Genomic DNA, 27,906 nt, shown 5'->3' with positions numbered 1-27,906 from the left:
ACGCGGCTGGGCCGCGCCCGGCGGTGCCTGCTCGGCCCCTGGAGCCGCCTTGCCAGGCTGGCGGTGCTTCGGTTCACTGAGGCTGAGCCGGCACGTTGGCCTCGGTGCCAAAGGGCTGGCCACGGGCCGGGGCTGTGCCTGGAGGGGGTGCTGGGCATAGGCCTGAGGGGCCGAGCTCCTGACAACTGGGGGCGTTCAGCCTTTTGGGGAGTGGGGGTTACAGGCAGTGTCCCCAGCTTTTCCAGGTGCATGGGGACAGTGCCTAGCTGAGGCAGTTAGCATGCTTTGGCTTGTGTTTCTTACTATACACCAACTGTTTGGTCTTTAAGGTTCCTTCATACTCCCAAACTTCTGATGAGGACCTTATTTTCTTAAGAAGTGTTTGTTTGCATATGGATTAACCTGATCCCTGTTTCAGTGTCTGTATATTTTTGCCTGTTTTCTGAGAAAACAATGTACCTTTTTTCTTACAAATTCCTCAGCACAGAACAATGGATGATGAGCGGAAAAACTATGTCTCTGCAGAAATATCTGATATGTTGGAATCAGTTTCTTTTCTGGACTTAGGGGGTAAACCCCCACCAAAGGAGTCAACAGTATTGCCTAATACAGAGGAGCAGGAGGTGTGGATGGGTTTTGGAATATGTCTTCTAATTATGCCTTTTTTTTTTTAAGCTTTGATTCTGGAAAATACTTCAGTAGAACATATCTTTTCCCTTGCCTTGAAGAAATGTTTGATTTTTCTGCTTACTTCTCATTATTTACAAATAGATCATGTCCAGTAGCAAATGGTTAATACTATTGTCCTAGGCTTTTGAGAAGGAAGTAAAGAATTTCAGTACTTGCACTTTGGATGTATTGGAACCCTGTTGTTCTGGTTAGCAAGCTAAAAAGGTTATAGGTCCTGTTGAAAGCCTCTTAGATGCTTGGAAATAAAAATCTGTAATACTGCATACGTGTTTCTGAAGACAAAATAACCATTTCTGATTAAAATCTAATCACTTTTTTAGAATAGTAGGTTTCCTGACTGAGTTCACTCAAGTGACTTATTTTGTATGTTTAGTGGAGTGCTGGGTCACGGCAGGGCTCTGGAAAAGTCTGGTAAATCTGTCTGCTAAGTGAACAAGTTGCCAAAGTAGAGACATCTAAGCTCTGAGAAAGGAAGGAACGTTGGGATAGCTGTAAAAATCTCCCACTGTTATCAGTGCACCTAGATGGGGAGACCTTCACGCGATAGGAACAGGATGGGAAAGCCTATCTTATTAACCAGGAACCTTTTTGTGATTGTTCCTGTGAGGAATATGAGGGGTTAGTGACTGGATGGTAAAAATGAAGTAACCTGAAGGTAAAAAGGTGTTGATCTATTAACTGAACACGGTCCATACAAAATGGAAGTACAGAACTGCAGAGCAGTGATTAGAGAATACAGCTTGAATTCAGTGCACACGGTGACCAGAAGGTGGAAGCAGTGCAGTTTAATCCTCCAATAACATGCTCTTTTTAAATTATAGTGTGGCCTGGTCATGCAAAAGAACACTAACGGGTGGGAGGCGAAGGGGAGCTTGAATGAAAAACAGATTACTTTAGGACACCAGGCGGTCAAGAGACAAATGACAGCTTAGGGTATGAAGTTTACAAGGAAGGAGAAATGGAGGCAGTAAGATGGGAAATACTGTATCACAGAGATGTATGCTTGATAAATGATTTTGGGGGTGTTCAATTTTTAAAAGTGACAATTATAATACTTTTTTCTTTATGAATAGGCGTATCAACCTTTGAAAGTCTTCCTGAGAGTGAGGCCCTTTTCTGTAGCAGAGCTTGAAAACCATGAATCTCAGGTTAGTTGTAGAGTCAAGACAAGTTATTCTTCTCCCCTGAAGAACTACTTGTATTGTAAGGTGGGATTTCCTTTTATAAAAGCCATGTTTACTACTTCCAAATAGAATTAGTGGAGGCCTGGTTAAATGTGACTTTTTTTTTTTTTAATCAAAGCTTTTAGTAATTTGCTTGGTACACACATACTCGCTCACACTCCCCCTACCTGTAATTCTGCAAAACTTCATTGGTACTTTATTTAAAAATTGGTGCCACTCTTGGCTCTGTGCAGTGCTCAAGTAACAAAGGGGTATCATGCAAGAGATCATTCACTTCGAGGAGTAATTCAGGTTTTTGACCCTTGAGTTCCTTTGGAATGTCTGAATGGGTAAATGCCTCATTCTGTCAATTTGTTCTATAACCTCTGTGGTTTCTTCTGTCACTTTTAGATAGATGCTTCAATGTTTTGTGCATACATGCATGCATGTGCACACACGAATACTCCAGGTTTTTTTTCCCATTGTGAACACTGATGAGAAGAACTCGTTTGGCTTTCCTTGGAGTACAAGTCCACTGCAGCGTATCCTCTGTCTGTCAGCCCTGATCATTGATAGACTTCTTGTTGCTGATCCATTTGAAGAAGGATTTAATATTGGTTCTGATCCTTTAGCTGATTTGCTTCTTCAGGTTTGCTTGTTGTGTGGGGGGGATTTTTTGTTTTTTGTTTTTGTCCCCCCCCCCCCCATGTGTAGTCATCATCTTGCATTTAATCTGCCAAAGTTGGAACCTTCTTGAAGTTTTTTATTTTCTTCACTTGGATGCTTTTTCCAGAATCTTTCTTGCTTAAGAAAACCTGTGATTTAAAACCTGTGATTTCTACAGGTTGCCTCTTTCTCATTCCTTTCTGGAATGGGAAACTTCTGAATACCTTACTATTAATGAAACTACTTGTATGTTCTTAAAAGCAGGGGGTGTAAATATTGCAATTTGTACTAAGTTTCTTAAAACTCTTGCCTTCATGTAGTTCTTCATAAAATAGTTGATCTTTCAACACATTAGCTATGTACATTGATTTTTGCACTGTATGAAGGCTTTCCTTCTCAGCCTCCAAAAACTCTGAAACAGTCTACAAGATAATTCTTCAACATCTTGTATGTTTTCCATTACTGATGATCTTAACTGTCACCTGAGTGCATGAGGAAGGTGCTTGGTAACAAACAAAAACCTTCTCATCTCTGTAATGGAGAGTTCAACTTAATTCTTCTGTTCTTTCTTCTCCCTGCCATACCTAATTTTCAGAAACCATCTTTCCTCCAAATATGTAACACATTAAAAATATATATATTAATTTTAGTTGTAGGTTGATGCTTTAAATGGAGACACTTAACAAGTTAACTCATCTGTTGCTGCTTACAGAGGCAGTGACTTAAGCAAGCAAGGCATAAGTGCCCAAGATGAAATTCTGTAGGCTTTATACAACTGCCAGTTGTATCCAGAGAGTATAGGGGTTAGAGCATGGTACAGGCGGAGCAAGTGTTTGGCCTGAGTTTAGTACCCACTCTTATAGCTTCTAAACCAGTTAAGCTGACTTGTTAAATGAGTCTGCTGGGAAAAGTGGTATTTGATATGTACATGCTACACACAGATTATTAGTATTACCAGCTCTGGCTAGTCTCTAAAACATCAGATTTAGTAGCAATTGATAATCCTTGTGCTGATGCTTCAAAAAGCTTTAAAGCTGTTTCGATAGTTCAGATTTTATTTCTGGTAGCCTCCTGTGGTATACGTTCTGCATTTGTCTAGTTAAGTGAATACTAGTAATTGTATCTAACATTTACGTAGTTAAGAAATAGCAATCAAGTTAGACTTGAAACTAATTCAGGTCTCTTCATTACTGATGACACCATCTATCTGTCAAAGATAATGCTTCAAGTCTGTTTTATTTTGTTTATGCTGTTCATAGCTTGTTTTTCACTGAAAATGATTCAAATGGAAAACTAATAGATTTCTATATAGCTTTGTTTACAGTTATATATAGGGTACTGTAAGCCAGAATCATAATATACTAGTGTTCAGAAAGTGTGAAAAAAGTGGCCGTAAGGAATCCTAGAAAAATGTTAAACTTTTTACAAAACTTCAGACAATTGCCTTAACTTTGTTTGCCTTCTTTTATGTGAAACGGGTATCTCTGTAGTTGTTGGGTGCCTCGAGAGAGATAATATATGAATTTTGCAACTGTTCATAGCTTCAGTAAATGGATGAAAACACTAATTATTTTTTTCTAAGATAACTTTCTTCCTAAATAATGTAGTGTGATGTTTTGTTTTACTTTGTCTTGTTTTTTTAAGGGTTGTGTAACTATTGAAGATTCCCAGACAGTAACTCTTCATGCACCCAAAGAGTCTTCTGCAGTGAAAAACAGTGAAAGAGGGATTGGCCATTCTCTACATAGATTCACATTTTCTCAGGCAAACCTTTTTCATATTTTTACTTATGACTTTTTTTTCCACTGTAACACTAAAAATGGAAGTCTTTTACTATATCATACAAATATGATCTTTCATCTTTGAATTATGCCTGATACTTCTTGCCTTAAAAAAAAAAAAAAAAAAAAAAAAGGCAGACTGCTTATTATTTACTTTTAGGTTGTTAAGGAAGCTGCATTACAATGGAGATGCCAGTTAGATGAGACAGGGAAGCTTCTTTGAGAGTTCTGTTTTCTTTGGTTAGATGCCACAGAAGTTTCTTGTAGGCGCAGACTCACTGTGGTTCTGCTGTTTCTGCATGACCTCATCTGGGAAGTGTTACAGGAACTCAGGTGTTTAAAGGGATTTCTGTAAGCATGTGTTTAGTGATGTAGTCCTTTATTGAAGGAACAGCAGCCTAAATGCTTGCACCTTCTACATTGGAAGTAAGTTTTTCTTGGTTAAAGAAAAAATCTATTACCTATTGCAAGAACTTCTGTTCTTCCAGTATCAAAAGATAAACTGTTCCATGCTTAGTGAGTCATTGAGACCATTGTAACTGCTGATCTTCTCTTCAACTGTGGATGATTCTTATAGAGTTAAGAGCATAGCTCTTGAAAATATCCACTAAAAGGAATGTGTTCAATAACATTCTGAGCAGTTTATCTTAGGAACAGGAAGATATTCAAGAATAAGTGCAAGCCTGAGTGCATCTTAGAATTAAGCAGGCATGCTATGATAACCCAAAAGAAAACTCTCAATTAGAAGGGGTTCAGGTGAGACAGAAAACTAAGCTGGTATCTCCTGCTCAGCTTGCTCTGAAAAACTGGTCAGTATTATTCAGTGTTTAATATTATGATATATTAAACTTCACAGACACACACATATATATCCATTTTTTTCTTCTCTCTACTCTTTCCCTTTCTCCCTCAAGGTTTTTGGACCAGAAACTACTCAAAGCGAATTTTTTGAAGGCTCAATGAGAGAAATAGTAAGAGCATATGTTAATGGAGTAAATGGACTAGTGTTTACTTATGGAGTTACAAATGCAGGCAAGACATTCACTATCCAAGGTATAAAATGTTTGCCAAAAAGCATATATAACAACCAAGTCAAAATCCATTGAGAAGTTTGTGTCAATGTCTAAATTTTATGTTTTTATTATTTTTAAGGGTCTTCAAAAGATTTTGGTATTTTGCCTCGCTCCCTTGATGTCATTTTTAACCACATAAGGGGAAGACAGTACCTGAAGATGAATTTTAAACCATATTTGAGCAATGATGTTAAGAAACTAGAAGATGCACAAGTTAAACAAGAAGAAGCCATAAAAACTGCTATTCTTGCCTCACTAAAAGAGGTCAGTTACCAAATACTACTACTTACTGAATGAAGCTTCTTAAAAACTTCAACTCTAGCAGTTAGGCTAGTTTTAATAAAATCTCTGTTTAACTGTTAAAGTCCTTAAGTTTATCTTAATCTACAGTATGGATACTTTGTGAACCTTGAAAAATAAGGCAACTTGCCACTTTTAGAGCTTGGGGTAGACTGGAAGAACTTTCTGCAGCCATCAGAACATAATTCAAAATAAAAAATACTGCAAAAGCCAAAGCCTGAATTTCCATAGGGGAGCAGTTCTGACACTGGGTTGACACTAGCCCTTGAAGAGACTGAGAGTGCTGACCTATCTAAAAGGCTGATTCTTGTTGTTGCCAAGTGAATCTTCTTTTGGATCAGTTCCTTAGACTGGATCTCTAGGTAGTTGCTCAAATTCTAGTACTGGTTCAGTGGAGATGAGATGAGATAGTGACAGCTTTTTAGCAGAGGTAACAAAGAAGGCAGAAGAGTCCCTTCTGGTGGAAGACAGTCTTAAGTCAGATTAAAAAGTTTGTGAACCTGTAACTTATGTAGCTTCATACAGAATTTTTTTTCTGATGCAGCAAGCAAATTGAGATGTCACCTAATTAATTTCCTGAAAGGACTGCAGCCTGCTTTAGGGGATTGTATATATCTTAATTTGTAACTCTAGTCTCTGGAGACTGTAGGTAGAATAAAAGAATCTTTCCTATGGCAGCCTTCTGTTCTCGATATATCTAGCCAGTTTTGTCAGTCGCAGTGTAAGAAACAAGCTCTATTGAATGGGTGACTCTTCTATACTTCTAAGTCCAATTGCAAATTGTCACAAGGTGTCTACCTTTTTCCTTGTAGTCTGAATGTCTTTAGTCTGGTAAGTCAGAAGTGTGGGCTCATGGATTTAATCTAAAAATTCAGTAGGTTCAGCTCATTATCTTTTCAAAGCAAGCCTGAATGATTTTGGGAAGTATAGAATTAGTGATTGATTGACTTTTCTTTTTTGTGGTCTTTAATAACAGTATTGTTCTTAAAGCATTCTAGTTAGCTCTCAAAGAATGTTCTTCTAGAATCAAAATCATATGTGAGGTTCCACTCTAAATTCTATTGCTTAATTTAAACTCTGTGAACTGAACTTCATTTATTCTGAATCTAGTTAACATTTTTGAGGAAAGACCTCAGATGAAAAATGTAAAACATGCTAAAGATCACATACTTCTTTTGTGAGTGTCTTAAGCTCACATGCACTCTGCATGTGTATAAGGATGGGGATCCTAAAGGAAAAATGAGTTAAGAGAAGTAGTGGGTAAATATTTTTAGGATCTTTAGGAAACCTACAAGCTTGTAGGAAAGAGCAAGTAGCAACTCAAGGTATAGAACAGGAGGTCAAACATCTTATTTTGAATGGAATTCCATTTCACAAACACTTCTCTCCATTAAATCACTGGCTTGATTAATAGTTCAGTTACTGAATGTTATAGTAAGTGGTCTGGATGCTGATGCAGTGCGATGAAAAGCAACCAAGTCTCCACCATAAGGAAGGAAAACTAAAATGCATATAGGAAATAATGCGTGACAAACTTGCCTGTTTTGCCTATGCTGATGCTAACAGGTCTGTGCTGTGATGCTTCGTGTTAATAGCTCAGCCATCCCCAGTACTGAAGCCATGCTTCTTGATAGCTTGTGAATAGCATCACTGTTCTGATGCTCACTTAAGCTTGTAATTTGAGAGCGGATAAGGCTTGGTGGGGTTGTTTTTGGTTTACATGGATTTCTGTAGGCCTTTTTCCCAGGCTCAATTTACATGTTGTGCAGAATGAATCCACTGTTCCTTTTATTCTCTCAGCATAAATTGTTCTGAATTACTGCAATACCCTTGTATTAATATTCTACTGTTCATGTTCACTCTAAGGTACTGCTGCAAAAACTCATCATGCCTGCTTCACATTCTCTTCCCTTTCACTAATTCTTCTTACTGGATTAAATATTTTTTTACACTGGATTAAAAGCTGCTTTACTTGCACTGCAATTCCCACCTGTCCTTTCTTATTCCCTGTCAGTTGTCAGCTTCTGCTTCTGGCAAATGATGTCAGTTTTTGTTCCCACTTGTTTTTAGACAGTTGTCTTAGTGGTCTTTTCTATATTAAGTCTCATGATTTGAAGAATAGTAGTACAGTGACATAGCTAATTCACTCAGTTTTGTTGAAGTCTCTTTACAAAAACTTAATCTTTATCATGCACACAAGTATTGTGGTATTGTTTTTATACTCCATCTTTGACATACATGTGCCATACATGTGAGTCCCATATCCTGCTTTATAATCCTGCTGTGTGCTTTACAAACAGAATGAATAGGGTCCCTGCTAGTGGTGTCACTTGTAAGTACTCTAGCAACATAAATAATTGAATATATTGCCAGTGTCTGTCTTGGCAAAATGGACATTTCTAAAACAAATGGCAATGAAATCTCATGAGATTTACATCTAAAATGCAACAGCAGACCTCTTTTCTGTTTATAAAAACTCCATTTTGGAGATAACAAGTGAGTAACATAGGCTTGCTATGAATTGTCTAGTGCTGCCTATCACTGCATTCTAACAGGTAGAGCATTATGTCTGAGACTTACTACTTTCTGAACATCTGCTCCCCTGTTCTACTGTGGGGTGACCCTCTCTCAGGATTGCTTTTTGGAAATCAAGGTGAATGTCCCAAGGAAAGTATATACTGGTGTATAAAATAAGGGGGAGGGGGAGAGGGGAAGGTAGTAGTTGAAGATGCAGGAATCTCTAGCTGGAGGTTTTTAAATAATTTTGTTGATGTAATGAAGTTCAGTGAAGGTGTGTACTCAGACTGTGCTGTTATCCATACAGGACTTCTTATGGCCTTTTAATTGAGTCATAGGTTATTGGTTTATCAGATCTTTTTAAGTACTTTATAAAGCTATCATTTCCTTTTGAGGTCTTAAAATAAGTTTGACTCACCCTGACAAGCCTGGAACAAGCCTGTGATTTTATCAAAAAGTGATTTGTCCCAGGCAAGCAAATAAGAAATCTCTGCTGCTTTAGTCTCTCCTTCAGTGTTGTGCCCCCCCCCCGCCGCGCTCACACTGCCATCTCCCTCTGGAAGATTCTTATTTCTCCAGCTTGTCTGGTTTGTTGAAATACTGCTCAGATTTATGTAGCAGTTCATAAAGGCACTCTTGGCTGTTATGGTCAGATGGAGGATCTATTGCCGTGTTTCTTCCTGAGCTGTAAAGTAGGTCTCATGTTAGCAGCAATTAGCCTCCAAGACAGGCTGCTAGGAGTAGCAGGGGGCAAAAATTCTTGTGAGGAAAGAGCATTTGTGGATCTTGGGTTCAGTGTTAGAAACATTTCACTTGGAGCAGAAGTGAGGGTGGCTTAATATTTAATGTTGCTTAAATATTCACCTCTTAAATACTGGAATTACTGTTGTGTTTTATTTTTCTTCTGCTGTTTTCATAGTCTGTTCATCTGGATGCAACAGTCTCTTATTTTCTCAAGGATACAGAAAGCATCATGAATACTATTACAAATGTGTACGATTTGGAATCGGCTTCGTCTACCAACTCTGCTTTGAAAAGTCTGCCTTCTGATTCACTAGGTAAAATAAAGTGGAAAATTCCAATGCAAATATGAATAGAAATTCTGGAATTTAGGAATACAAGTGGGTAACTCCAGTAGTGGATTTAAAAATTGCTATACTATACACAAAGTACAAAATATATATTTTTAACCAAACTTAAAATGGTTAAACTCAGGAGAGAGTAAGAATGTAACAAATATTTTGATAGCCTTGCACCTTTTTGAGGGAAGAGGGAGACTTAGCTCTGCAAGGCTAATGGACAAACTGTGAAAGCTTGTGGTAAGAGGAGGGAATGGCTAAGAACTTCATCTTGTGCATATTCTGGTTATGGATGGCTGTTGAGAAATATAAACATTCTTGGGTAAACTTGGAAGTTATGCAGTACAGTGCATCTCGTTGTACAACACAGATACATACAAGCCTCCTCTTCTAAAAGGTTCTATGTACTACTTTAGTGCCAGAGTTTACTGAATAAACTAAGGTTTATCAATAAGGTGTTTGATCATTGAGCTCTTCTTCTCTTTTGGTTATCAGAAAAAAAATTTGTTCCACTTGACATAAATAGGACTAATATACACCAAAGAACACAAGCATCTGTGTGGATTTCCTTTTATGAAATTTATAATGAATATGTGTATGACCTATTAAATGTATTGTCTACATCAAAAAGTCAGAAACGCAGAGTCTTAAGAATTTGTGAGGATCAAGGAGGAAACTCTTATATTAAAGGTAATACTATTTTATGACTTGGGTGGTTTCATAGAATTTTCACTGGTGATCAGAAGTGTCTGTAAAAGGTCTCTTTTCACAGACTTAAAGTGGATTAACATTCAGAGCACTGAAGAAGCCTGCAAAATACTAAAAATAGGAAACAAGAACCGAAGCTTTGCGTGTACTAGAATGAATGAGCAATCAAGTAGGAGGTTTGTTCCTTTAATTATAAGCATACTCTGTCTCTTTTCTTGGGCGGGGGGGAAGGGAGAGAGGAAGAGAGGAGAAGATTTTAGAGCATCTCTGCAATGAGCAACTCTTCAATAATAGTTTAAGAATTTCCTTGATTATTCCAGTTTTGTTAAGGAACTTCCTTTCTGGAAGAAAACTAAGATGGGTGTGGAGACACCAGACAACTTTAATAGTAGCTGGACTTCGGTTGCCATTCATAGTTTTGTACAACTGAGAATGATCAAAACACATATCCATTTTGGAGTGCCGACGTGGCTACAGGTCTTGGCAAACACTAATGAAGCTGAGTGGGCATGGCTGTGCAAGGATGTAGAAAGAAAACCTGAATAATTCTTAATCACTTCTTTGGCAGTATAACTCTTAGAAATCTAAAGCCTGTCAGTAGGGATGTAGGAAGGTGCGAGTCTTGCAATACCTTTCAGTGCTGCTAAGTTATCTAGATCCTGATTGCTGTACTGTAGCTGACCTTCATTAGTATCTTAAGAGTGAAGGACTTGCCTTTAAGCACCTAACTCTTATTCAGCTCTGGGAGAATCTGATTTGATGCTATGGGAGGAAATAAACAGAGAAGGTAGTATACTTTCTGTTGAAAATGCCCTTTCATTACTCGTTTTTGTATCCTCTCATTAATTTGTCCTTTAATATGTGTGGAAAGGTCATGTTGTATATTTAGCTAATACAATCACACTGTTATTAAGGCTGCTTTTTCTCTAAAAAGCAGGAGTTACACCCTTCTGTATTAGCTATAGGCGGCTGCCATTAAATTTCATGTTATGTTTCCCCCTGAATTTCACTCAAGCTTAAAGTTTTGCCGAAAAGAATTCTGTGCTCTTCTGGTGGAGTTTCATGTCTAGAATATTCTACTTTTGCTCTGGAGAATACACTGACTTCCACTTAACTTGCTTCTAAATTGTGCTGTTTTTTATAAACTTCACTCAATTCAGTTTGGCTTAGTGCTGACAGGTAAAGCCCTGCTTTATACTGGAGTAGTTTGTCTTCTCCAGTATGTGCTTTATGATTTACTGGATAAACTGGGGACAGAGCACTTCTAGTTTTGGAATTTTCTCTTTGTTTTAATATAGCATATGTCCATTCTCTTGCCTTTGTAGCTTGATGATTAAAACAGAATAACTATGGCTTTAAAGTATTACAAATGCAACCTGAAAAACTGAAAAATATCAAAACTGAACATTTAACTGGGTGCAAGAACTAGGCAGAATTACAGCTTCTAGGCCTCATGTGATATCTTTTCCCTGCTCTTGTATAAAAAGAAACAAAGTTGCAAAATGATAACTCTTATTAGCTGCTAAATGAATGCGTTGCAAAGGTAACTAATGTAAATTAGTGAATTAATTGCTGTTATATTTTTCAGCAGTGAACTTTCTGTAGCCTACAAATTCTACTTTGCTTCAGTGACTGCTTAGTTTTCATAATTCTAGTCATTAACAAGGACTTCTTTCCATTCCAGTCACAGTATATTTTCAATCAGGCTACTGAAGCTAACTGATGAGCACCAGCCACGTGTTCTTGGGGTTTCAGAGTAAGTAAATGCTTCAGCTGATTAACAAAAGCTTAAATATTTTAGAAAAGTTGATAAGGCATAAGCATACCAAACTGGTGAACTTTCTTTTAGTAGACAATTCCTCTGAGAGCTGAGAAGGAAATCAGAAGTGCACTGGTTGCATAAAACTGCCTGTAAACCTGATAGAGACAGGAGTAGAAGTGTTTCCCTACTTTTTCTGTTCTGTTAAGGTTTGGCTGAAGGAACCTGTTAAAACTCTTGTCAGTAATGCATAATTTGGGCGAAATATAGGTATATCGTCTTAAATAATCAGGGGAGGATTTGGGATAAAGTAGTGCTATGTAATACCACACTATTCAGTTAAGTAGAAGCCAAATGGCTGTCTGATAGAAGCGGATCTCTAAAGTCAGAGTGCAGCAGCTAGTGCTGAAGATCCAGTGTGGATGCTCTGCCAGTGCTGAGAGTATCTTTGTACTTTGGGACCAGACTATAGTTAGCTTATGAGTTGAATGTTTGTGGCTGGAGCATGTTTAGTGTGCTCCTGGAACACAACTTTGTGTCTCTTAATCCAAAAAGAATACAGCTGATATGATCTGAGACTGCTTGGTGGTGCAATCTACAGCACGCTAAAAAGGGATCATCAAGAGATTTGCTTCAAAACTGCTCTTCTGACCTGAAATGCTAATGTAGGTGTACCCAATGAGAGCAGTGTTAAGTCCTTACTGCTCTCTGTTCCCTTCTGATTTAGAGGAAGTTACTTAATGTTTTGACCTGAAGCTGTTAGTCCTCGTTTTTTGTGTGGTTTTTTTTTTTTTCCTTCTGACTAATCCTCCATTTTAGCTTGAAATGGAGTAATGAGTGCAGTCTTGAATCAGTGTTTTAGTTCAGTTGTAGTTCCTTTTGATTTGTCTCGTCTCTGCTAAGCAGAAATGGTAATAAATAAGCACCTCATTATGAGATAATGCCATTTAATGTCAGATGTTATGGTGATAAATACTCTAAGGAAAGATAACCTGAGGAAGTGACTGCTTCTATATTCTCTGCCATTCCCTGTCTAGTGTATTCCACTGGCAGAGCTTGCAGCAGCTGCTAATTGTAGGACAGAAAAATTGGATGTTGCTCAAGGAAGGAAAAGCCCTTCATCTTGTACTTAAAAGGATTGAGATCATAAGACCACATCCTTTCATACAGTTGAAAATGTGTTATTAATACATATTAATGCGTACTTATTTCAACTGTATGAAAGGATATGATCTTATGTACATGTTATTTATATAAATCAAATCTATGTATAAGTGAGTAATAGGTTACATAAGTTAACTAGCTTCCAAAACTTCCTGTTTTTCAAGAGCTTTGTTTATATTAAAGTGAAGAAGTCCCATGATTATTTGAGATAGTTTTCTCTGATCATACCTATAAAGCCATGAGTGGCAATTCAGTGGCCTGGATTTAATAGCACAAAATTGTTGCAGCCAAATAAAGAGCTATAAGGTGGTCATCTTAAAGGACTTCTCACCTTTTATTTGCAGTGTATTGAAGCATATCATCGACAATATCTTCTTGCATTCATTTCAGTGCTGAAACTAATGAAGGTGAAAGTCAAAGTGCTTTTGTAGTGTAGCACCACTGTACAAAACTGTTTTGGAAATTCCTTTTGTCTTGGAACTGGTAGCACTTGGGATTGCATTAGAAATTAGGGTCCTGAAGTGAATATTTGTCTAAGAATGCCTACAGAGTTTTAAATGAAGTCTATGAGCAGACTTCTTCAAATGCACTAAAACTGTCGTAGGGGCACCTGTTCAAGAATCTTTGTGTGGGAAAATAGTTTACTGCTGATATTTTAAATACTTTGCATAGTGCCTTCAGAACAAAACTTCAATGTTGAAGTTTAACTTCTTATGTGATCTAGGTAGGCCAAAATGAGTCACTCATTTATGCTTTAGACTTAAAGAAATATAAAGACATGTAGTTCTATTTTCATATTGTTTAGAAACAAGTTTGTATCTCTATTCTGGTTAATTCTTTCATGCAGACTGTCTTTCTGTGACTTGGCTGGATCAGAGAGGTGTAATAAAACACAAGCTTTTGGAGATAGACTAAAAGAAGCAGGGAATATTAACAATTCTCTTCATATCCTCGGAAAATGTATTGCAGCATTGAAGCAGAATCAAAATCCAAAGTAAGTGAAAAATCTTAAACAGCATGTTTAGCCTTTCAACCTAAAACTTGGCATCCAATTATGTTTCTGGATGAGATTCACAAGGTAAGAGGGCTGAAAATGCAAATCTGCAAAATCTTGTCAGCCTTTTTTGTTCCAGATGTCACTAGAATACCTGAAGTGAACATTCTTACTGTTGTTTGTGGAGAATGTGGAAAGGGAAATTGAAAACAAAACTAAAATCTTGTGTGCATATGAGCAATGTTCCCATTTTGTCATCTTCCCTTCCATCTCCAAATTACACAGGTGGACTCGTCAGACAATTGACAGAAGTGTCTTGTATTTGGCATTTGGGTTGTTCCAGTATCTGCTTTCTAACACTAAGGACTGTGGTGCAAAAATGTTTTACTCCTCTTGTTTTTAAATACTTTTTTGGAGAGCTTCAGAGATCCAGCAATGACCTTAGTCTTTGTAATAGTTTAGGCTCAGAAATGAGCATCCTACTGATAGACTAGATCTCCTTCCTCAAAGGCAAAGAGAACTAAGCCAAGTTATGGTATCACATAGGCCTTTCATAATTTCTTTTGTTGGAATTTTATTATTCTTTTCTCTGAGGATGAAGCCAAGCTATATTCCATTCAGAGAGAGCAAACTGACTCGTCTGTTTCAGCCATTCTTCTGTGGAAAAGGCAAAGCTTGTATGATTGTAAACATTAATCAGAGTGCTTCCACCTATGATGAAACACTGCATGTCATGAAATTTTCAGCTATAGCCAAACAGGTAAGAGGGAATCTACTTTCCCTGCTATTCTGCATTTTGTTACTATAGAACTGTGAAATGATCAGGTTATATGGACTTCAGGGTTATTAGGGCTTTTGATGTGTCATGCTAGTTTTTTCTGCATGTAGCTGCTTCTCTCTAAAAGGCTTTCAGTAGTCTTTCCCATCCTCAAACTTATTTGTGGTAACAAGATAAGATAGTAGCAGCTGTCTGTGGCTTGTTAAATTCTACACCACAAATGCTCCATGTAAAAAGTAGACTGGCACTTTCAGATATGACTGGTTATACCATACATTTCAGCAAATGCAAGATCTCAGTTCAAGCTTTTGATGACTTAAGTGGTGTACACTTAAATATCTGTTGTATGAGCTGAGTTGTTCAAAACTTCTTGGACAATAGTGCTACAAAGAGGTGGCCTTTTTTCTTATGTTTCAGTCTGTACAAGATCTCTTGTGCCCACATTGTTCTTATTTGGCTGAGTGCAAGTTATTCATACCAAACAAAAAAAGTTTTGTGTAAGTTAAGGCTTGAAGGTAGTGTGTTCCTCTGCTTCAGAAGTCTCTTAAGCAAAAAAAGACTCTACTAAATCTAAATTATTCTGTGCTTCCTGCTAGCTCTGCTTACCAGTCTCTCTTTAAATTCAAGACTTGGGAGTGATGTCTGATCTTAACCTTTTTCAGTTTCCCTGGAAGCTGCTGCTTGTAAGAGCTAACTTCGTGAGTGGGATGGGGGGCGGGGAGGGGGATTGGTGTGTTCCACAGCGCAAAAAAGTCCATTTCTAGTCTGGAATTGTAGATTAGCTCTTATGCTTTCTAAATCTGTAATGGTGTGTCTAATATGTCAGAGATTTTTTTCTTTTCTAACTGTCTTTAGCTGCAACTTCCATCATAAGAGCACACATTGAGGGCACAAGCTTCTCTGATTTGTCCTATGACAAACTTACAATCTTTACTTACTAGAGTGACTTGCTGGATCCTTGTCACAGTATTTTAGGAAGGAGCAAATGTCTTAAGGATTTACTTTCAGTTTTTCACTGACCTTTCAGGAAACTACACCAAAACCTGACATTATATTTAGGGAAGAGACCAACTTTCTAGGCAACCATATTGTCAGTGTACAGTCTTTCTAGTTACCATGCTGTTAGAGTACTGAAGCTTTATATCGATACTGATAGACTTTTCTGCTAAATGCATATTAAGTTTTGTTAATGTTCTTGTAATCATTAAATGAAGTGTAAATACAACAGTACACTCGCACCACTTCTTCCTAGTATTCCTGTGTCTGTAGTATTGACAGCATTGATAAATCCATGTGGTCAGCTCTGGTTTGTTGTGTTTTTTATTTATTTTTTTTCAGGTAATCCAGGCGATCCTACCCAAAAGTTTTGGTTACTTTACCCCCAAGATAATTGGAAGTGATGGCAAACCTATCATACACTTCGATGTTAACACATCTGTACACGATTTCCCTGATGGTACTGAAACCTCCATGGAAGAAGAAGTGGACATCACCATTCTGAGTCATGAGGTAGGTAGATATCTACCCAAAATTGTGCACAAGAAAGCCATTGGTATTAGCTCTAATATTAGAAACTTCTACTACAGTATAAGAGATGTGCTAGAAGCTCTCCCAAATGAGATCTGTAAACTTCTACTCATTGTTAGATAGACCCAGACTTAGAGGTCTAGCTCTGAAAGAGCAAATATAATTGTGGAGGGCCTTTCTCAGCTTGTAGTCACATCAAGTGCTAAAACCTGAATTTAACTGATTACTCAACAAGAAATGTAAGGAAGTAGTAAGTCTGTTTAAGTAGTAAGTCTTACCTAGTTGCCCACACTCTAGGAACCTCATGGACAAGTATTAAAGTAAGCTGTGGCATTTTAAAAACAAAGTTATACAATCTAATGGCAATCAACTGTAAAAATCAAGTAGACTTCATGCTAAATGGTTGTACAAATTAATATTTAAATGCCAAAATGTATCAAATTGGTAATACTTTTGATAGCAGAAACCATCAAGATGGAAAAAGACTGTCTTTGCGGTGGAAGAAACTAAAGCTTGACAATTCTTAACCTTTCACCCCCCATCTTGAAAATATGGGTTTGTAGAAATGGCCTCTGAATGCCTGTATTAATAGATCAGTCTTTCATTTGACATTCATATTGAGATGTCTTTCTGGCTTATTTTCTGAAGTGAAATACTTTAAATTCAGGATCTTTTGAAAACTACTGAGAACCTAAGGGAAAAACTAGTTGTGGAAAGGCAAAGTAAACTTCTTCTGGAGGTGAAGATACGTAGAGAGATGGCAGAAGCAATGTTCCGACAGCTGTTGGAAACAGAGGAAGCCTGGAGGTAAGTCAGATGGCAATCCTATACAAGACTGGAAAGATTCTACATATATACACACTTATATATGTATATGTATGACATGTGCACTCATGCTATTTAGGGAAGTTAGGGTTGGCCAGTTCTGAAGCTTCTGATGAGAACGAAAGGAACACTATTTTACAGATCAGCCTCTTCCTATGTACAATGAGAACAGTAATGCTACTTTGTATTGAACTTTATTCTCTCGTTAATTTGAAATTACTGGAGGTTCTCTTGACTCTTTCTTGTTATTAGTATCTAGCAGATGCAAAAGGCTATGGGTACCCCCTGAGGCTTGTAATTATTCTAAAACATGCACTTGGTCATGTGAATATATGTGCGTGTGTTTCAGGTAGGTTGAATTGCATATCTTCAAAGTATCCTGCTGGCTTCTTACTCCTAGATGACTTACAAATCTTTGTTATTTTATTGTAGAAATTGCTGTGGCTGCGTGCATTGATGTTACTAACTTAGGGATTTTTATCAAGTGTGTCCAGATTGCTCCAGCTGAATTTTTCTCTTCTTAAAATCAGTTTCCTGTTTGAATTGCTGAACAGAGATTGACCCAAAGTTAACTTGCCAACTGAACACACCATCATTTAACATTTGCCCTGAGTCTAAAATTGTTTGTGTGCCTTTGGCCAAGGGCACCTGAAATTACCACTGATGCTTCTTCTCTGTTGGGGTGATGTTCTGTGTTTATGCTGGGGAGACTTTATTAATCATAGCAGAATTAATGCATATGTTCTATAACTTGAAATAATGAGGCAAGGTGAATTTTGCATTTATTAAAACAAAACAAAAAAAACACAAAACAAAATAGGAGATATGCTTCAAATATTAGGTCAAATTAGGTGTAGTCATATCTACCATTACATGTGGGTAGTTTTTTTTTTAAATAAAACTTCATCTGACAGATCTCCCAAGACATGATCCAAATCCTGTAGCTTAAAATAATATCATTCAGAGACTTTAACAGTCCTGATAACAGCAGAATCATCCAGGAGTGATATAGATGCAAGCCATTACATGCCATTGGTATGCCAACAAAATTTAAAGTATTTCAGGAGGCTTTGAGCGCCTCAACTGAAATTGAAGCAAGGACTGCACTTACACTCAGATTTCAGGGTGAGTTTTTTTAACTTAGTTCAAAAGTGAAAAATGACTTGAAGCTTAGTTGTAGCAGGAACTACTGGTTATAGTTCCTGGGGAGAGTTTCTGTGCTTGTGTGTGACAAAGGGCTTGTGGCTCTTCTGTAGGCAAATTAGTCAACAGAGGTACATAATGTGGTAACAGAGCATCTTAAGGCCTCTTAGGTGCCAGATTCCCACTTGCTTGGGTGCTTACATCACACTGAAATAAACTTGATATTGAGTATTTTTGCAGCTGTAATATAGAAATATTAGAATTCAGTGTCACTGAGAATTCATACACTTGATTTGTGAAGTGCTTGGATTATGTAGCATGTCAGGCCATGTAAGTACCAAAGACATTTTTACTTTAATCAAAGTTTGTCAGTACTATTACTTCAGCCTTGTTTAGAAGCTGAGTTTGTACTGAGATCTGTAGCTGCATTTGGTGGGTAAATTTGTATTGTCACACCAAAGAGAAGGGATCAGCATAACAAAAAGGAGACTGAGTTCAAGGATTAAATATGTATTCTTCTATATAAGTTGTCTTGATATATGCAAATAGAAGTTATGTCTCAGTGTGGTTCTGTAGGATCATTGAGAACAGAAAAGAGAAAGGGGAGAAAAGTAGCGCTTGGTATCTTAACTGCCAGTGATTAGATCTGGTAACTTTGATATTGCCAGGAGAATGCATGTTGTCAAACTTATCAGCTGGAATGCTAATATATTAAATAAAACTAACATGTCCTCCTCAGCAACCGCTTGGAAGATATGAAAGACAGTTTTGAAGAAAAACTGGAGAGCAAATTTGAAATGTATAAAGAGGCCATCAAGAAACATGCATATGTGTGTGCAATGGAACAAATTGAAGACCATTATGTTCCCATAGAAGAGTTTCTAGCTGAGCAAGGAAAAGTTGAGGTATGACTTGACTGCTGCTAAAAACTGTCCTAAGTATGTTAGCCTCTTAACTGTAAACAGTGCTTTTCCTTAACAGCATCATTCAGGAATCCTAAACATAACACTAAATGGTAAAACTAACTGTAGCAGCTCAGCCTAGCTATTTGGGTGTCTGTTGCTAAGCACAAGGCTAGAGACATGTTTTGTCTAAGATTGTGTAGCCTATACCTAAACTTCCTGATCTTTGAGGGCACAGTTCAATTAAATTGAAGTCATCTTCATTTCTATGATGCAATGATTGGAACACCTAGAGGGATAGTATATCCAGCAATCTAGCTGCATGGAGATTCTTGGAGGTGTAGGTATGAAGTAAAAAATTTAAGGGCTGGTGGGGAATTGAGTAGAGAAATAGCTATTGTAATTATAATGGGCCTCTGCTCTGAAGATCTAGAGGGAAGATTGAGGGGTAAGAAACTGATGCAAAATCAAATTTTATGCAGTTTAGACTCCTGAATGTATTCACACCTAGAACTACTCAGTAGTTGTGGTCAGTAAGTTGCTACTCCTTTTGCAGAGAATAAAGTGGTGTATGTACATCTCAAAACTGCATAAATATGCTACTTTAATGATAAGTACCCAAGTATGAAAAATACCCAACAGCACATCTGGAAACTACACACCTTTTTTTCTTTTAGAGGTTGTGTGGATAAAGTTAATGGGCACTTGGACAAAAACTAATACTAGATTATTACTGTCATTTACATGTGATGGAAAAGGTTTAAGCCAGAGTACTAAATGATACTTTGGTTTTACTAGTCACAAGCCAAAGCAGCATTCTCATTTTAAAACGTGTACCCTCACTTTTGCAGAATGAGAAAAATAAGTGTTGTAAATGCTTACTTAAGCTTTAACTTTGGGCTGTCAAACTTGTTTCTAGACTTAAAAACAACAGAAAAAAATTAGAACTCTTTAGAACTCTTTTCTGATGGTCTTTTTCTACACTACTGTAGTGGTATTCAGTTGTACAAGACTCTTATGAAATCCTTTGTGCTCTCTAGTTCACAGAATGTATCTTGCTGTATCAGAGCTCTCTTCTGAATAGTAGTTCTTGTGGTCAAGCCTCTTACCCTCAGCTGCTGCAGTTGCAAAAGGGCAGAGTAGCTTCAAAGGCCACTTAAGTCTTCCTGTTGCATATAGGTGGGAAGCAATGTCTACTGTAACTATTCCAGGATTGAGATGTGCTACAAAGAACTGAGGCAAGACTCGAATTATTTTCACAATGATCCATTAGCCTTTTGCATCTGCTTTAGGCCTTTGTGTAAGAGCTGCTGTAAGCAACTACTCTAAATAGCAATGTTCTGGGTTTCCATAGGATCTACTTCTGTGGGGTCTCTGTGACTTCTGAGAGACTCCCACCGTACACAAAGCTAACTTCTAACTTTCTACAGATTGCAGCTTAATGTACCTTGTCACATCAGTGGTGAGGAAACAGCCACCACTGAGTTTTGTACCTTTTTGCTCTGTAAAGATCTACATGAAGTTAAGTCCACAAGGAAAACACCGCTCCCAGACCATGTTAACTGGGACAATGTTATATTTCAAATTGGTGAGAATATGCTTCCTTCAGCAATAGCTTCAGGTGAGAATAGCTTCAGATGCACTTCAGGAAGTTGTTGATAACCTGCTTGGAAATCCTGAGCCTCTTTAGCCATGTGTAACTTTATCACAGACTTTGTCTAGCCTCTGGATGGGTGGATGACTGATCCAGGCAACAGATGAGACTTGTGGGTCTTAATCTATTCAGAGCTCTGTAAAGGGAGAATAGAATAATGTGTATAGTAGAGTTGCTTTCTCAGTGCTTTCTCCTGCCCAGGCACTGATCATGGGCATCTAGCCCCACTGTTAGGCAGTGTCCTTTCAAGATGTGAGGGAAGTGGTTTTCTCTTGTAGATTATGATATGTACATACTTCTGCTTTTACAGCTCTCCGTTGAGGTGCTGACAAGCAATGCTGCATTGTGTAATGACCTTTGTTCTTCCTGTTCCTCCACACTTGTCTTTTATGGCAAGTGTTATGTATTTTTGCACATACATTGCTGTACTATTCAGATGGTTGCATACCTAATTTTCCATCAAAACATTCACCAGATTAACCCCTAAGGAGGTCTCTTTAACAATTTTAATGATTCTTTAAATCATTCCTCTGTGACTTCTGTTGGGTGACTCTTCAGCAGTGGACCCTCTTCTCTTTACATAACAAGCAGAACAATAGCATTCTGGCCAACAAGTCTGGCCAAGATCTTGGCCTTTATGATTGGTCTTTAATAAATTACTCTTGAAAAGTAAGAGATCACTTGTAAGTCTTATCCTAATTTCTTTCTAAAACAATTCTGGATCTCATGCTTAGACAATTTTTTCCTAAGCCTTATTACATTGTAGGTAAATCAAGATTTCCCTTTCAATACAGGGATGGTGTTATTTCTTCATTTGGAGCATAATCTTTTGGATCTTAGCCCAGTCTAGCTATGACTTCTGCAAATTGGCTTAGAGGGCAATCAAAATGATTCAGACATCCATCCGAGAGCTAGCTGTGAGCCTTTGCATTACTTTCTGCTGAGGGTTTTTTCTTTTTTAGAAATAAACTGAGATAAGTTGGGTTGCTACCAGGAGGCAGACTTAGCACATCCTTATTATTTGTTAGGTCAGGCTGGCAGATATTCTGCTTGGCCATCTCTTTTAAATGAGGCTCTTCCTTCATCCAGTTCAGAATGGAATTGGGCGGGGAGAAAGAGGGGGAAGAAAAATATTTGATTTCTAGTACAGGTAATTGATCTTGCCCACTTAGACTCAACTTTTATGGTCACTTGAATGCCAATTATACATCATTTGGTGTTTTGTTTAAAAAAAAAAAAAGTTTTGATAGTACTTTCTCTAGTTACATAGCTGCCTCTTACTTAGCCTTGCAGCCAATTTAACAGAAGATTCAAATAGGAAGGTATTGGTAGCAAATCAGACAAGGAACTGATGAAGTGCTTAAGATGTAAAATTCTAAACTGAGGAAGGAGAGCACTTCATGAAATCTAAGTGGGCAGCTTCAGAGAACCAGGATTGGGTGTGTAACTCTTCTTGGTGGTGAGACTTGTTTGATCTCTCTCTCTGATATATCGCACTAGCAATCTGGTGGGTAATGAAGAGATTAACATTCAGCTCAATGAGATGTATTCTTTCTTTACCAAGCTAACTGGTAATGGTGTTTAATACAGATGCACTAAAGTTTCATTTCTGCGTTATGGCTGCTTTTAAAACAATTTGGAAATCTTCAGGCTGGAGGAATTAATTCCTGTGTTAAGATACTTCCTCTGAGAAGAAGACTTCATGATCTGAATGGCATTCTTTACTGTGATTTCTCAACCATAACCATCATAACTTCCACTTGAAATTTTTTAAAAACTGCGTATACATGTGGTATAGTTGAAGGATGTGCAGTCAAGTTAAGGAGACACACTTGAGACAAGTTCTACCATGTCCCCTTCTCTTTTCAGGAGAGAGAGAATAAAATAATGCAATTGGAAAAGCAACTTGATGAACAGTCAGGGAGACTGTTGGCTCTGGAAAGTCCAAGTTCAGATACACAGACTACAGAAAATGACATGGAACTGGGTAGGAATCTAATCTGGATATTCATACTTCATTAACTTTCAGTACTGTGTATAAACAAGATAACTTTTCTGTTGTCTATAGATCTTATAAACAAGAAGATGAAGAGAGCCAATGAAGGACTGCAGAAGCAATGCAAAGAGAAGGAAGAGGTAGCTTTTGCTTGGCACTTAATAAATCTGGGAATAGTGGTCCTAACCTCTTGAATGGCCAACACTTGAAGATCTGCACTGTAGACAAAAGCATGAAAATTCCTGCAATGGCATCAAGCTTACAAAAGAGCACTTGCTCAGCTGTAACCTCTTTTCCAAGAGATTGTCTGTGTTCTGCCTTTGCTCTAGTTTGTAAAGGCAGATGCTACTATAGCTAGTCACATGGTGAATATAGTGGGAGTTGGAAGAAGGGGAGAATCTGGCCTTTTTTTTGGAATGTGTTGTTGCTGTTATGGCCTCGGTGCTTTCCTTCCTGGAATGCTGCCTGCTTAGACAAAGGGGAACAGGATGGCAGTTAAAGAATCTGGTAACAATTTAGATCTGGATCCAAAATAGTGCCTTAAACCTGTCCTTGCTGTTAGTGCTGAACTCCATCCCCCTCCCTCCTTAAACTCCAGTAATAGATAATTTCTCCTTTTTAAAAAAAAGTCTGTGTTCTGCATGGCATGTAGAGGTAGAAATCATGGGCTTCAGAATGCTATGGAAAACAAAATATTAATCGCTTTTAGGTATGCATTTTTTTCCCCACACATTGAACAAACTTAATGTTAGGCTGAAGTTAGTTTCCTGTGTTTAAAGAGGATGGGGAGGAGGCAAGAGACATGAGCCTTGCTCCTTTCACTTCCCAGAGTCATTCCTAATGAAAAATAGGAGTAGGGGTTGGAGAAGGAGTTCCAGCTGGTTCTAATAAAGCATGTAAATGGAAAGTGAGCTTAAATCCTCTTCTACTGAAAAAGTGTCCTCCAGAAATAACTTTTTTCCTTACCAAGTTTAATGTCTTGTTTTATGGCCCTGGCATTTGTTTGCCACTCCTGTTCTCCAGAGCTCTATGACAATTTCCAGTTCTCATGTCAATATCAAATTTTGATGCTAGAAAGCAAGTTTGGCTTTTATGCTTGATATGAGAGTTCAGTATTGATTGTTCTGTGTGGCTAGAAAATGTGAGAATGATGGGATTGATGTCTGGCAGTAACTGAATTTAGAGCAATTTAAAGCAGTTACTTCTGTCAGTGCCATCCTGCTGCTTTGCCTCACAATATCCGAGCATGTGTGATGAGTGATTTGCTACTTTTTTGTCCTTCCCTCCCACTCCCACCCATTAAATGCAGGCAGAGGTTTTCTTTAACTCTCTAGGTATTTCCCTCCAACTGTAAAGAAGTAAGTTAATGATCTAGCTGGTTCTGGATTTCTCTTCCCTCTTGAGTGAATCCAACAGTATTAAAAGCCATCTTGCCATCCAAAAAGTGAGGTCTTCTGTCATAATTATGCTTCAGTTCAGAGCATGAATAGTGTTAATGAGATGAGAACACCCTCTTAACTACCCTTACTGAAAAGGAGCAGACTGTTCCAGGAGTAGCTTAGCCTGTGTTGGCGTTCTTTGTGGTTGACGTACATCTGTGCAAACCCACTAGCTTCAGCACAGTGGCCCTTGAATGCTCCATGACGTTATTTTTGACCAGAAATGATGGGTTGGGGCACAGAGGTTTGAGAGAAGCAGATTTCATCTTGGATGCTTTGGTCTTCATTGGTTCTGTTCAATACTTAGAATCACTTAGAAATGCTTATAGTGTCTGTATGAGTTTTAATTACAAACAAAATTCATTATAAAGCATGCTGTCTTGAACTTCAATGTGTAGGGGTTTTATTTTCAGCTTATAAAATCTCTGAAGTTTAAAATACAGAAACTAAATGAAACCCTGCTGGAAGCTAATGAAGGCTACAGAAAAATGGCAGAAGAGAACAGTAGACTGAAGCACACAGTTATGCTTAAGGTTTGTCAGCTATTTAAAAGAAACTTTAATATGGCTTGTATCTATAGTTGTATCATGTTTCTGCACCCTTTTATATGTAAAAACACTGTTCAGTCTTATTCATTGCTTTTAACATGAGCATAATGTTTTTACTTGAGTTGTTTTTGTGCTTTTTTGTTTCATCCCTAACTTCTTAAACTGTGAGTCGGATTTAACAACCCTTGTGTTTCACTCCTTGACTTTATCTTGTAAGACAAGACAAGGCTCCTTTTTGATTTAAGGAATAGACTTGATGAATTAAGTAACTTTGTGCTGTAAACTCTTGCTGATCTAAAGATGCCACAATTTAGTCAAGCACAGAAATACTATTCAGAACTCTTCTAGAAATTTCCTCAAACCATGAAGTGCTCTGCTGAGGCCTAGCAAGCTGTTAATACACAAAAGTTAGCACAATAATACCTAAGATTCTTTGGCTTTAAAGCTCTGCTGGCATTCCTGCAGCAGTGGCCAAGCTGAATACAGGTAAATCACTTAATGCTGAAACAGAACTCTCCCCTTCAAAAGCAGGGGCTTCATAAAGGTGAGTGCATCTGACCTTGGGCATCAACTAAACTCGCAAATAGAAACTGAAATTTTTGAACTCCTGACATCTTGTAAGTATGCCTCATTTATAATCTGCAAATGAAACGAGGCAGGTATAAGACTGCAGAGTATTCTGAGTGTTAAATTACTTTCTGCATGCTTTAGTTCAAGTCTGAGACTGAAAATCATTCACCTTGAACTTCCTAAGTCTTAGAACCAATTAAAGAAAATGAAGGTTTTATTTTTTGCTAATCACAAGGTTTAGAGAGTCTCTTTAAGATTCTGCCCATTTGAAACATTTGTTCAGTCCTCGTTAGTAGAATTACAGCTATGATATGAGTTTTGATTTGACCAGTTTTGCTTTCAGTAATTAGTTTGCAGTTTAAGACAGGAAGGCTGCTTTTATTTAGTTCCTAGAATAACTGAAGTTCTTTGCATGGGATGGCTAAGCATTATAGTGTCAGCTGTTCCGGACAGACTTTGTCTCTAACTAGATCTGATGTCCCATTAGTTTGCTGTACTCTAAGTATTTCAGGGCACTGAAGAGCCATTTGGAATAGTAATGGCTGAGGTATTTACTGGAATAGTAAAATCTTCAGAAAACTGGCTTTATGAAATAACTTTCTGGTGTTCACATATGTAAAGCAGTCTTATCTTCATAGGATCAAGAAATGAGTAATCTTCAGATCTGGGCTAAACGTGTTCTTGAACTTGAAGAAACAGTGTCTTACCTGCAAAAAGAACTTGATGAACGCAAAAAGCATTTGTGTGTAGAAGATCCAAAACAACAAAAACCTAAGAAAGGTTTGTTAGCTAACCTGAAATCCACAGTAGCAGGCACTTCTGGTACACCTCTTGGTAAAGGCTGGGGGAAGTATGAAGACTCTTCAACCTCTTCAAGAAAGCAAATACCATTGGCTCATAAAGTAAAAGAATAATATTTGATTAAAGTGTGCAACTGCTGGGCCTCTTCATTCTTGAACTGTTGGTAGCTTTTTCTTATTCTGATAGAAAAATATTTAATACATAACTTTAAATCAAATCAGGGTAGAACTTACAGAACTCTACAAGTGTAGACCTAAACTTTGGTTTTTAACAATTGATATGGGGATATGATTTGTTTTTTAGTCTTGAGTAACTGCTATAATGGACTTCTGCATTGATAAATGTGCAATTGAGGTGAAGAGGGATGTTTCTCCCCTGCTGCTCTTGTTATCTTTCTGTATTAAATACTTCATTTCTGGGGATTCCTAGAATCAAATGGCTTGTAAGCTTTACCTCAGGCACTTCAAATAGGTTGTTTCTTTAGTAATAGTCTGACTTTGACTTGAAAACTGCCATCTTGGGATCAAACTGAGCAAATTCTTAAAAGTAAGAAAGATGTCAAAAGGAGGCAACATAAAGTTAGGTCTTGTGGCTCCTTGCTAATTTTTCAGCTAACTTTGTACAGGAACTTGTTTTAATATTGTTTGAAGTTTCACTAAGAATGTGCATGAAACTTTAAAAATCTATTTATAATAAAATTTTCAATTACTAGATTATGCTCTGTTTATTTGATAAAGGTGAGGAAAAATCAGTAAAAACTAAGATAAGGAAAGATCATTAACTTAAAGGCTAAATTGTCCTACAGTGAGTGATGTATGATCATTTTTAGTTCATAGAATCATAGCCCTGATTATTACTTAAATTTATGTGGTAATGTAATAGCAAGACATGATGATGATAAAGCATAAGGAAGAGGTTTCTTAAAACCATTTCAGTCAGGAGTAGTGAGGTGTGAGTGTGTGGGGGGATTGTCTGCTTGTGCTGCAAACACCAGGACTGTAAGAGTTGGAGAGGTGTGTCAGAGTGAGGCTGAGGCTGGCAGCAGGCTGGAGCAATGTGTTGCTGTAATGCCATTTCAGGTGGCGCAAGAGGCTGTGATGCTGAGCAAGAGCCTCACCCTTGCTCTGAAGACACTAGGTGGTGCAGCCTAGCTGGGTGGTGCTCAGACCAGCCCTCCTGGGAGGTGATTGCTCTTGACAGTTTGAACCAAGTTTCTTTTAATTTTGGATTGGTCTGTTCAGTGCAGTAATGTGTAATTGCTCTGCTGCATCTTTAACCAGTCTGAAGATGTAGGACCTGAGCCAGTGCTATTTGCATGTTTAAGCTATTTCTGTTAAATATAGGTTATCTGGCTCCAGTAGTTTAAAAGGCCTATAATCCTCCAGCATAGAATTCATGAAATATTAGTCTACTCCCACACAGACTATTCTAGCTATTACAAAATATTTTGATGTAGTGATACAATGCACTGAGCATTGATCCCTTGACTAAAAAAGTTATCATCAGATGCAAATTGCTGGAGGAATGGCAGTATTCAAACAGAACTAAGAAACATTTAATCAAAATGGGCTAGGAGTGGGCACTTACTGCAATAAGCCAAAACATGCTCTAGTGCTATGCATTGACAGTCTGCATCAAGTTTATGTAACACTAATCTCTTACTCCCTGAGCAACTGCTGTTGCTATATACCATCCTGCTTCCCAGTGCTCTTTGATTAGCTATAGGAAATGGAAAGACAAGGTTAGTATCTATGTTAAGTGTCTTTCCCTAAAATAAAATGAAGCCTGGGTTAAGCGCTGACCTTTTTTTTTTTTTTTTAACTGTACTG

The 27,906-nt window shown here is 37.7% G+C and overlaps 1 protein-coding gene across 1 annotated transcript; it reads left to right on the top strand.

Moving 5' to 3' along the window:
• Positions 1-491: 491 nt before the first annotated feature.
• LOC112973085 (kinesin-like protein KIF20A) lies at positions 492-26,738 on the top strand. Its single transcript, XM_026080471.1, has 18 exons — positions 492-623; positions 1,764-1,838; positions 4,164-4,283; positions 5,215-5,353; positions 5,453-5,637; positions 9,149-9,248; positions 9,765-9,959; positions 10,042-10,153; positions 11,662-11,733; positions 13,748-13,894; positions 14,489-14,654; positions 16,011-16,181; positions 16,867-17,006; positions 18,907-19,072; positions 22,593-22,710; positions 22,792-22,859; positions 24,572-24,691; positions 25,915-26,738. The coding sequence occupies exons 1-18, from the start codon at positions 492-494 to the stop codon at positions 26,188-26,190; spliced, it is 2,502 nt and encodes an 833-aa protein (XP_025936256.1). The 3' UTR covers positions 26,191-26,738.
• Positions 26,739-27,906: the final 1,168 nt, after the last annotated feature.

Source organism: Apteryx rowi, unplaced genomic scaffold (genome assembly GCF_003343035.1).
Source record: "Apteryx rowi isolate R43461 unplaced genomic scaffold, aptRow1 scaffold_522, whole genome shotgun sequence".
NCBI lineage: Eukaryota > Metazoa > Chordata > Aves > Apterygiformes > Apterygidae > Apteryx > Apteryx rowi.
The sequence above is the reverse complement of the archived record's forward strand: the minus strand, read 5'-3'. Positions and strand labels throughout refer to the sequence as shown.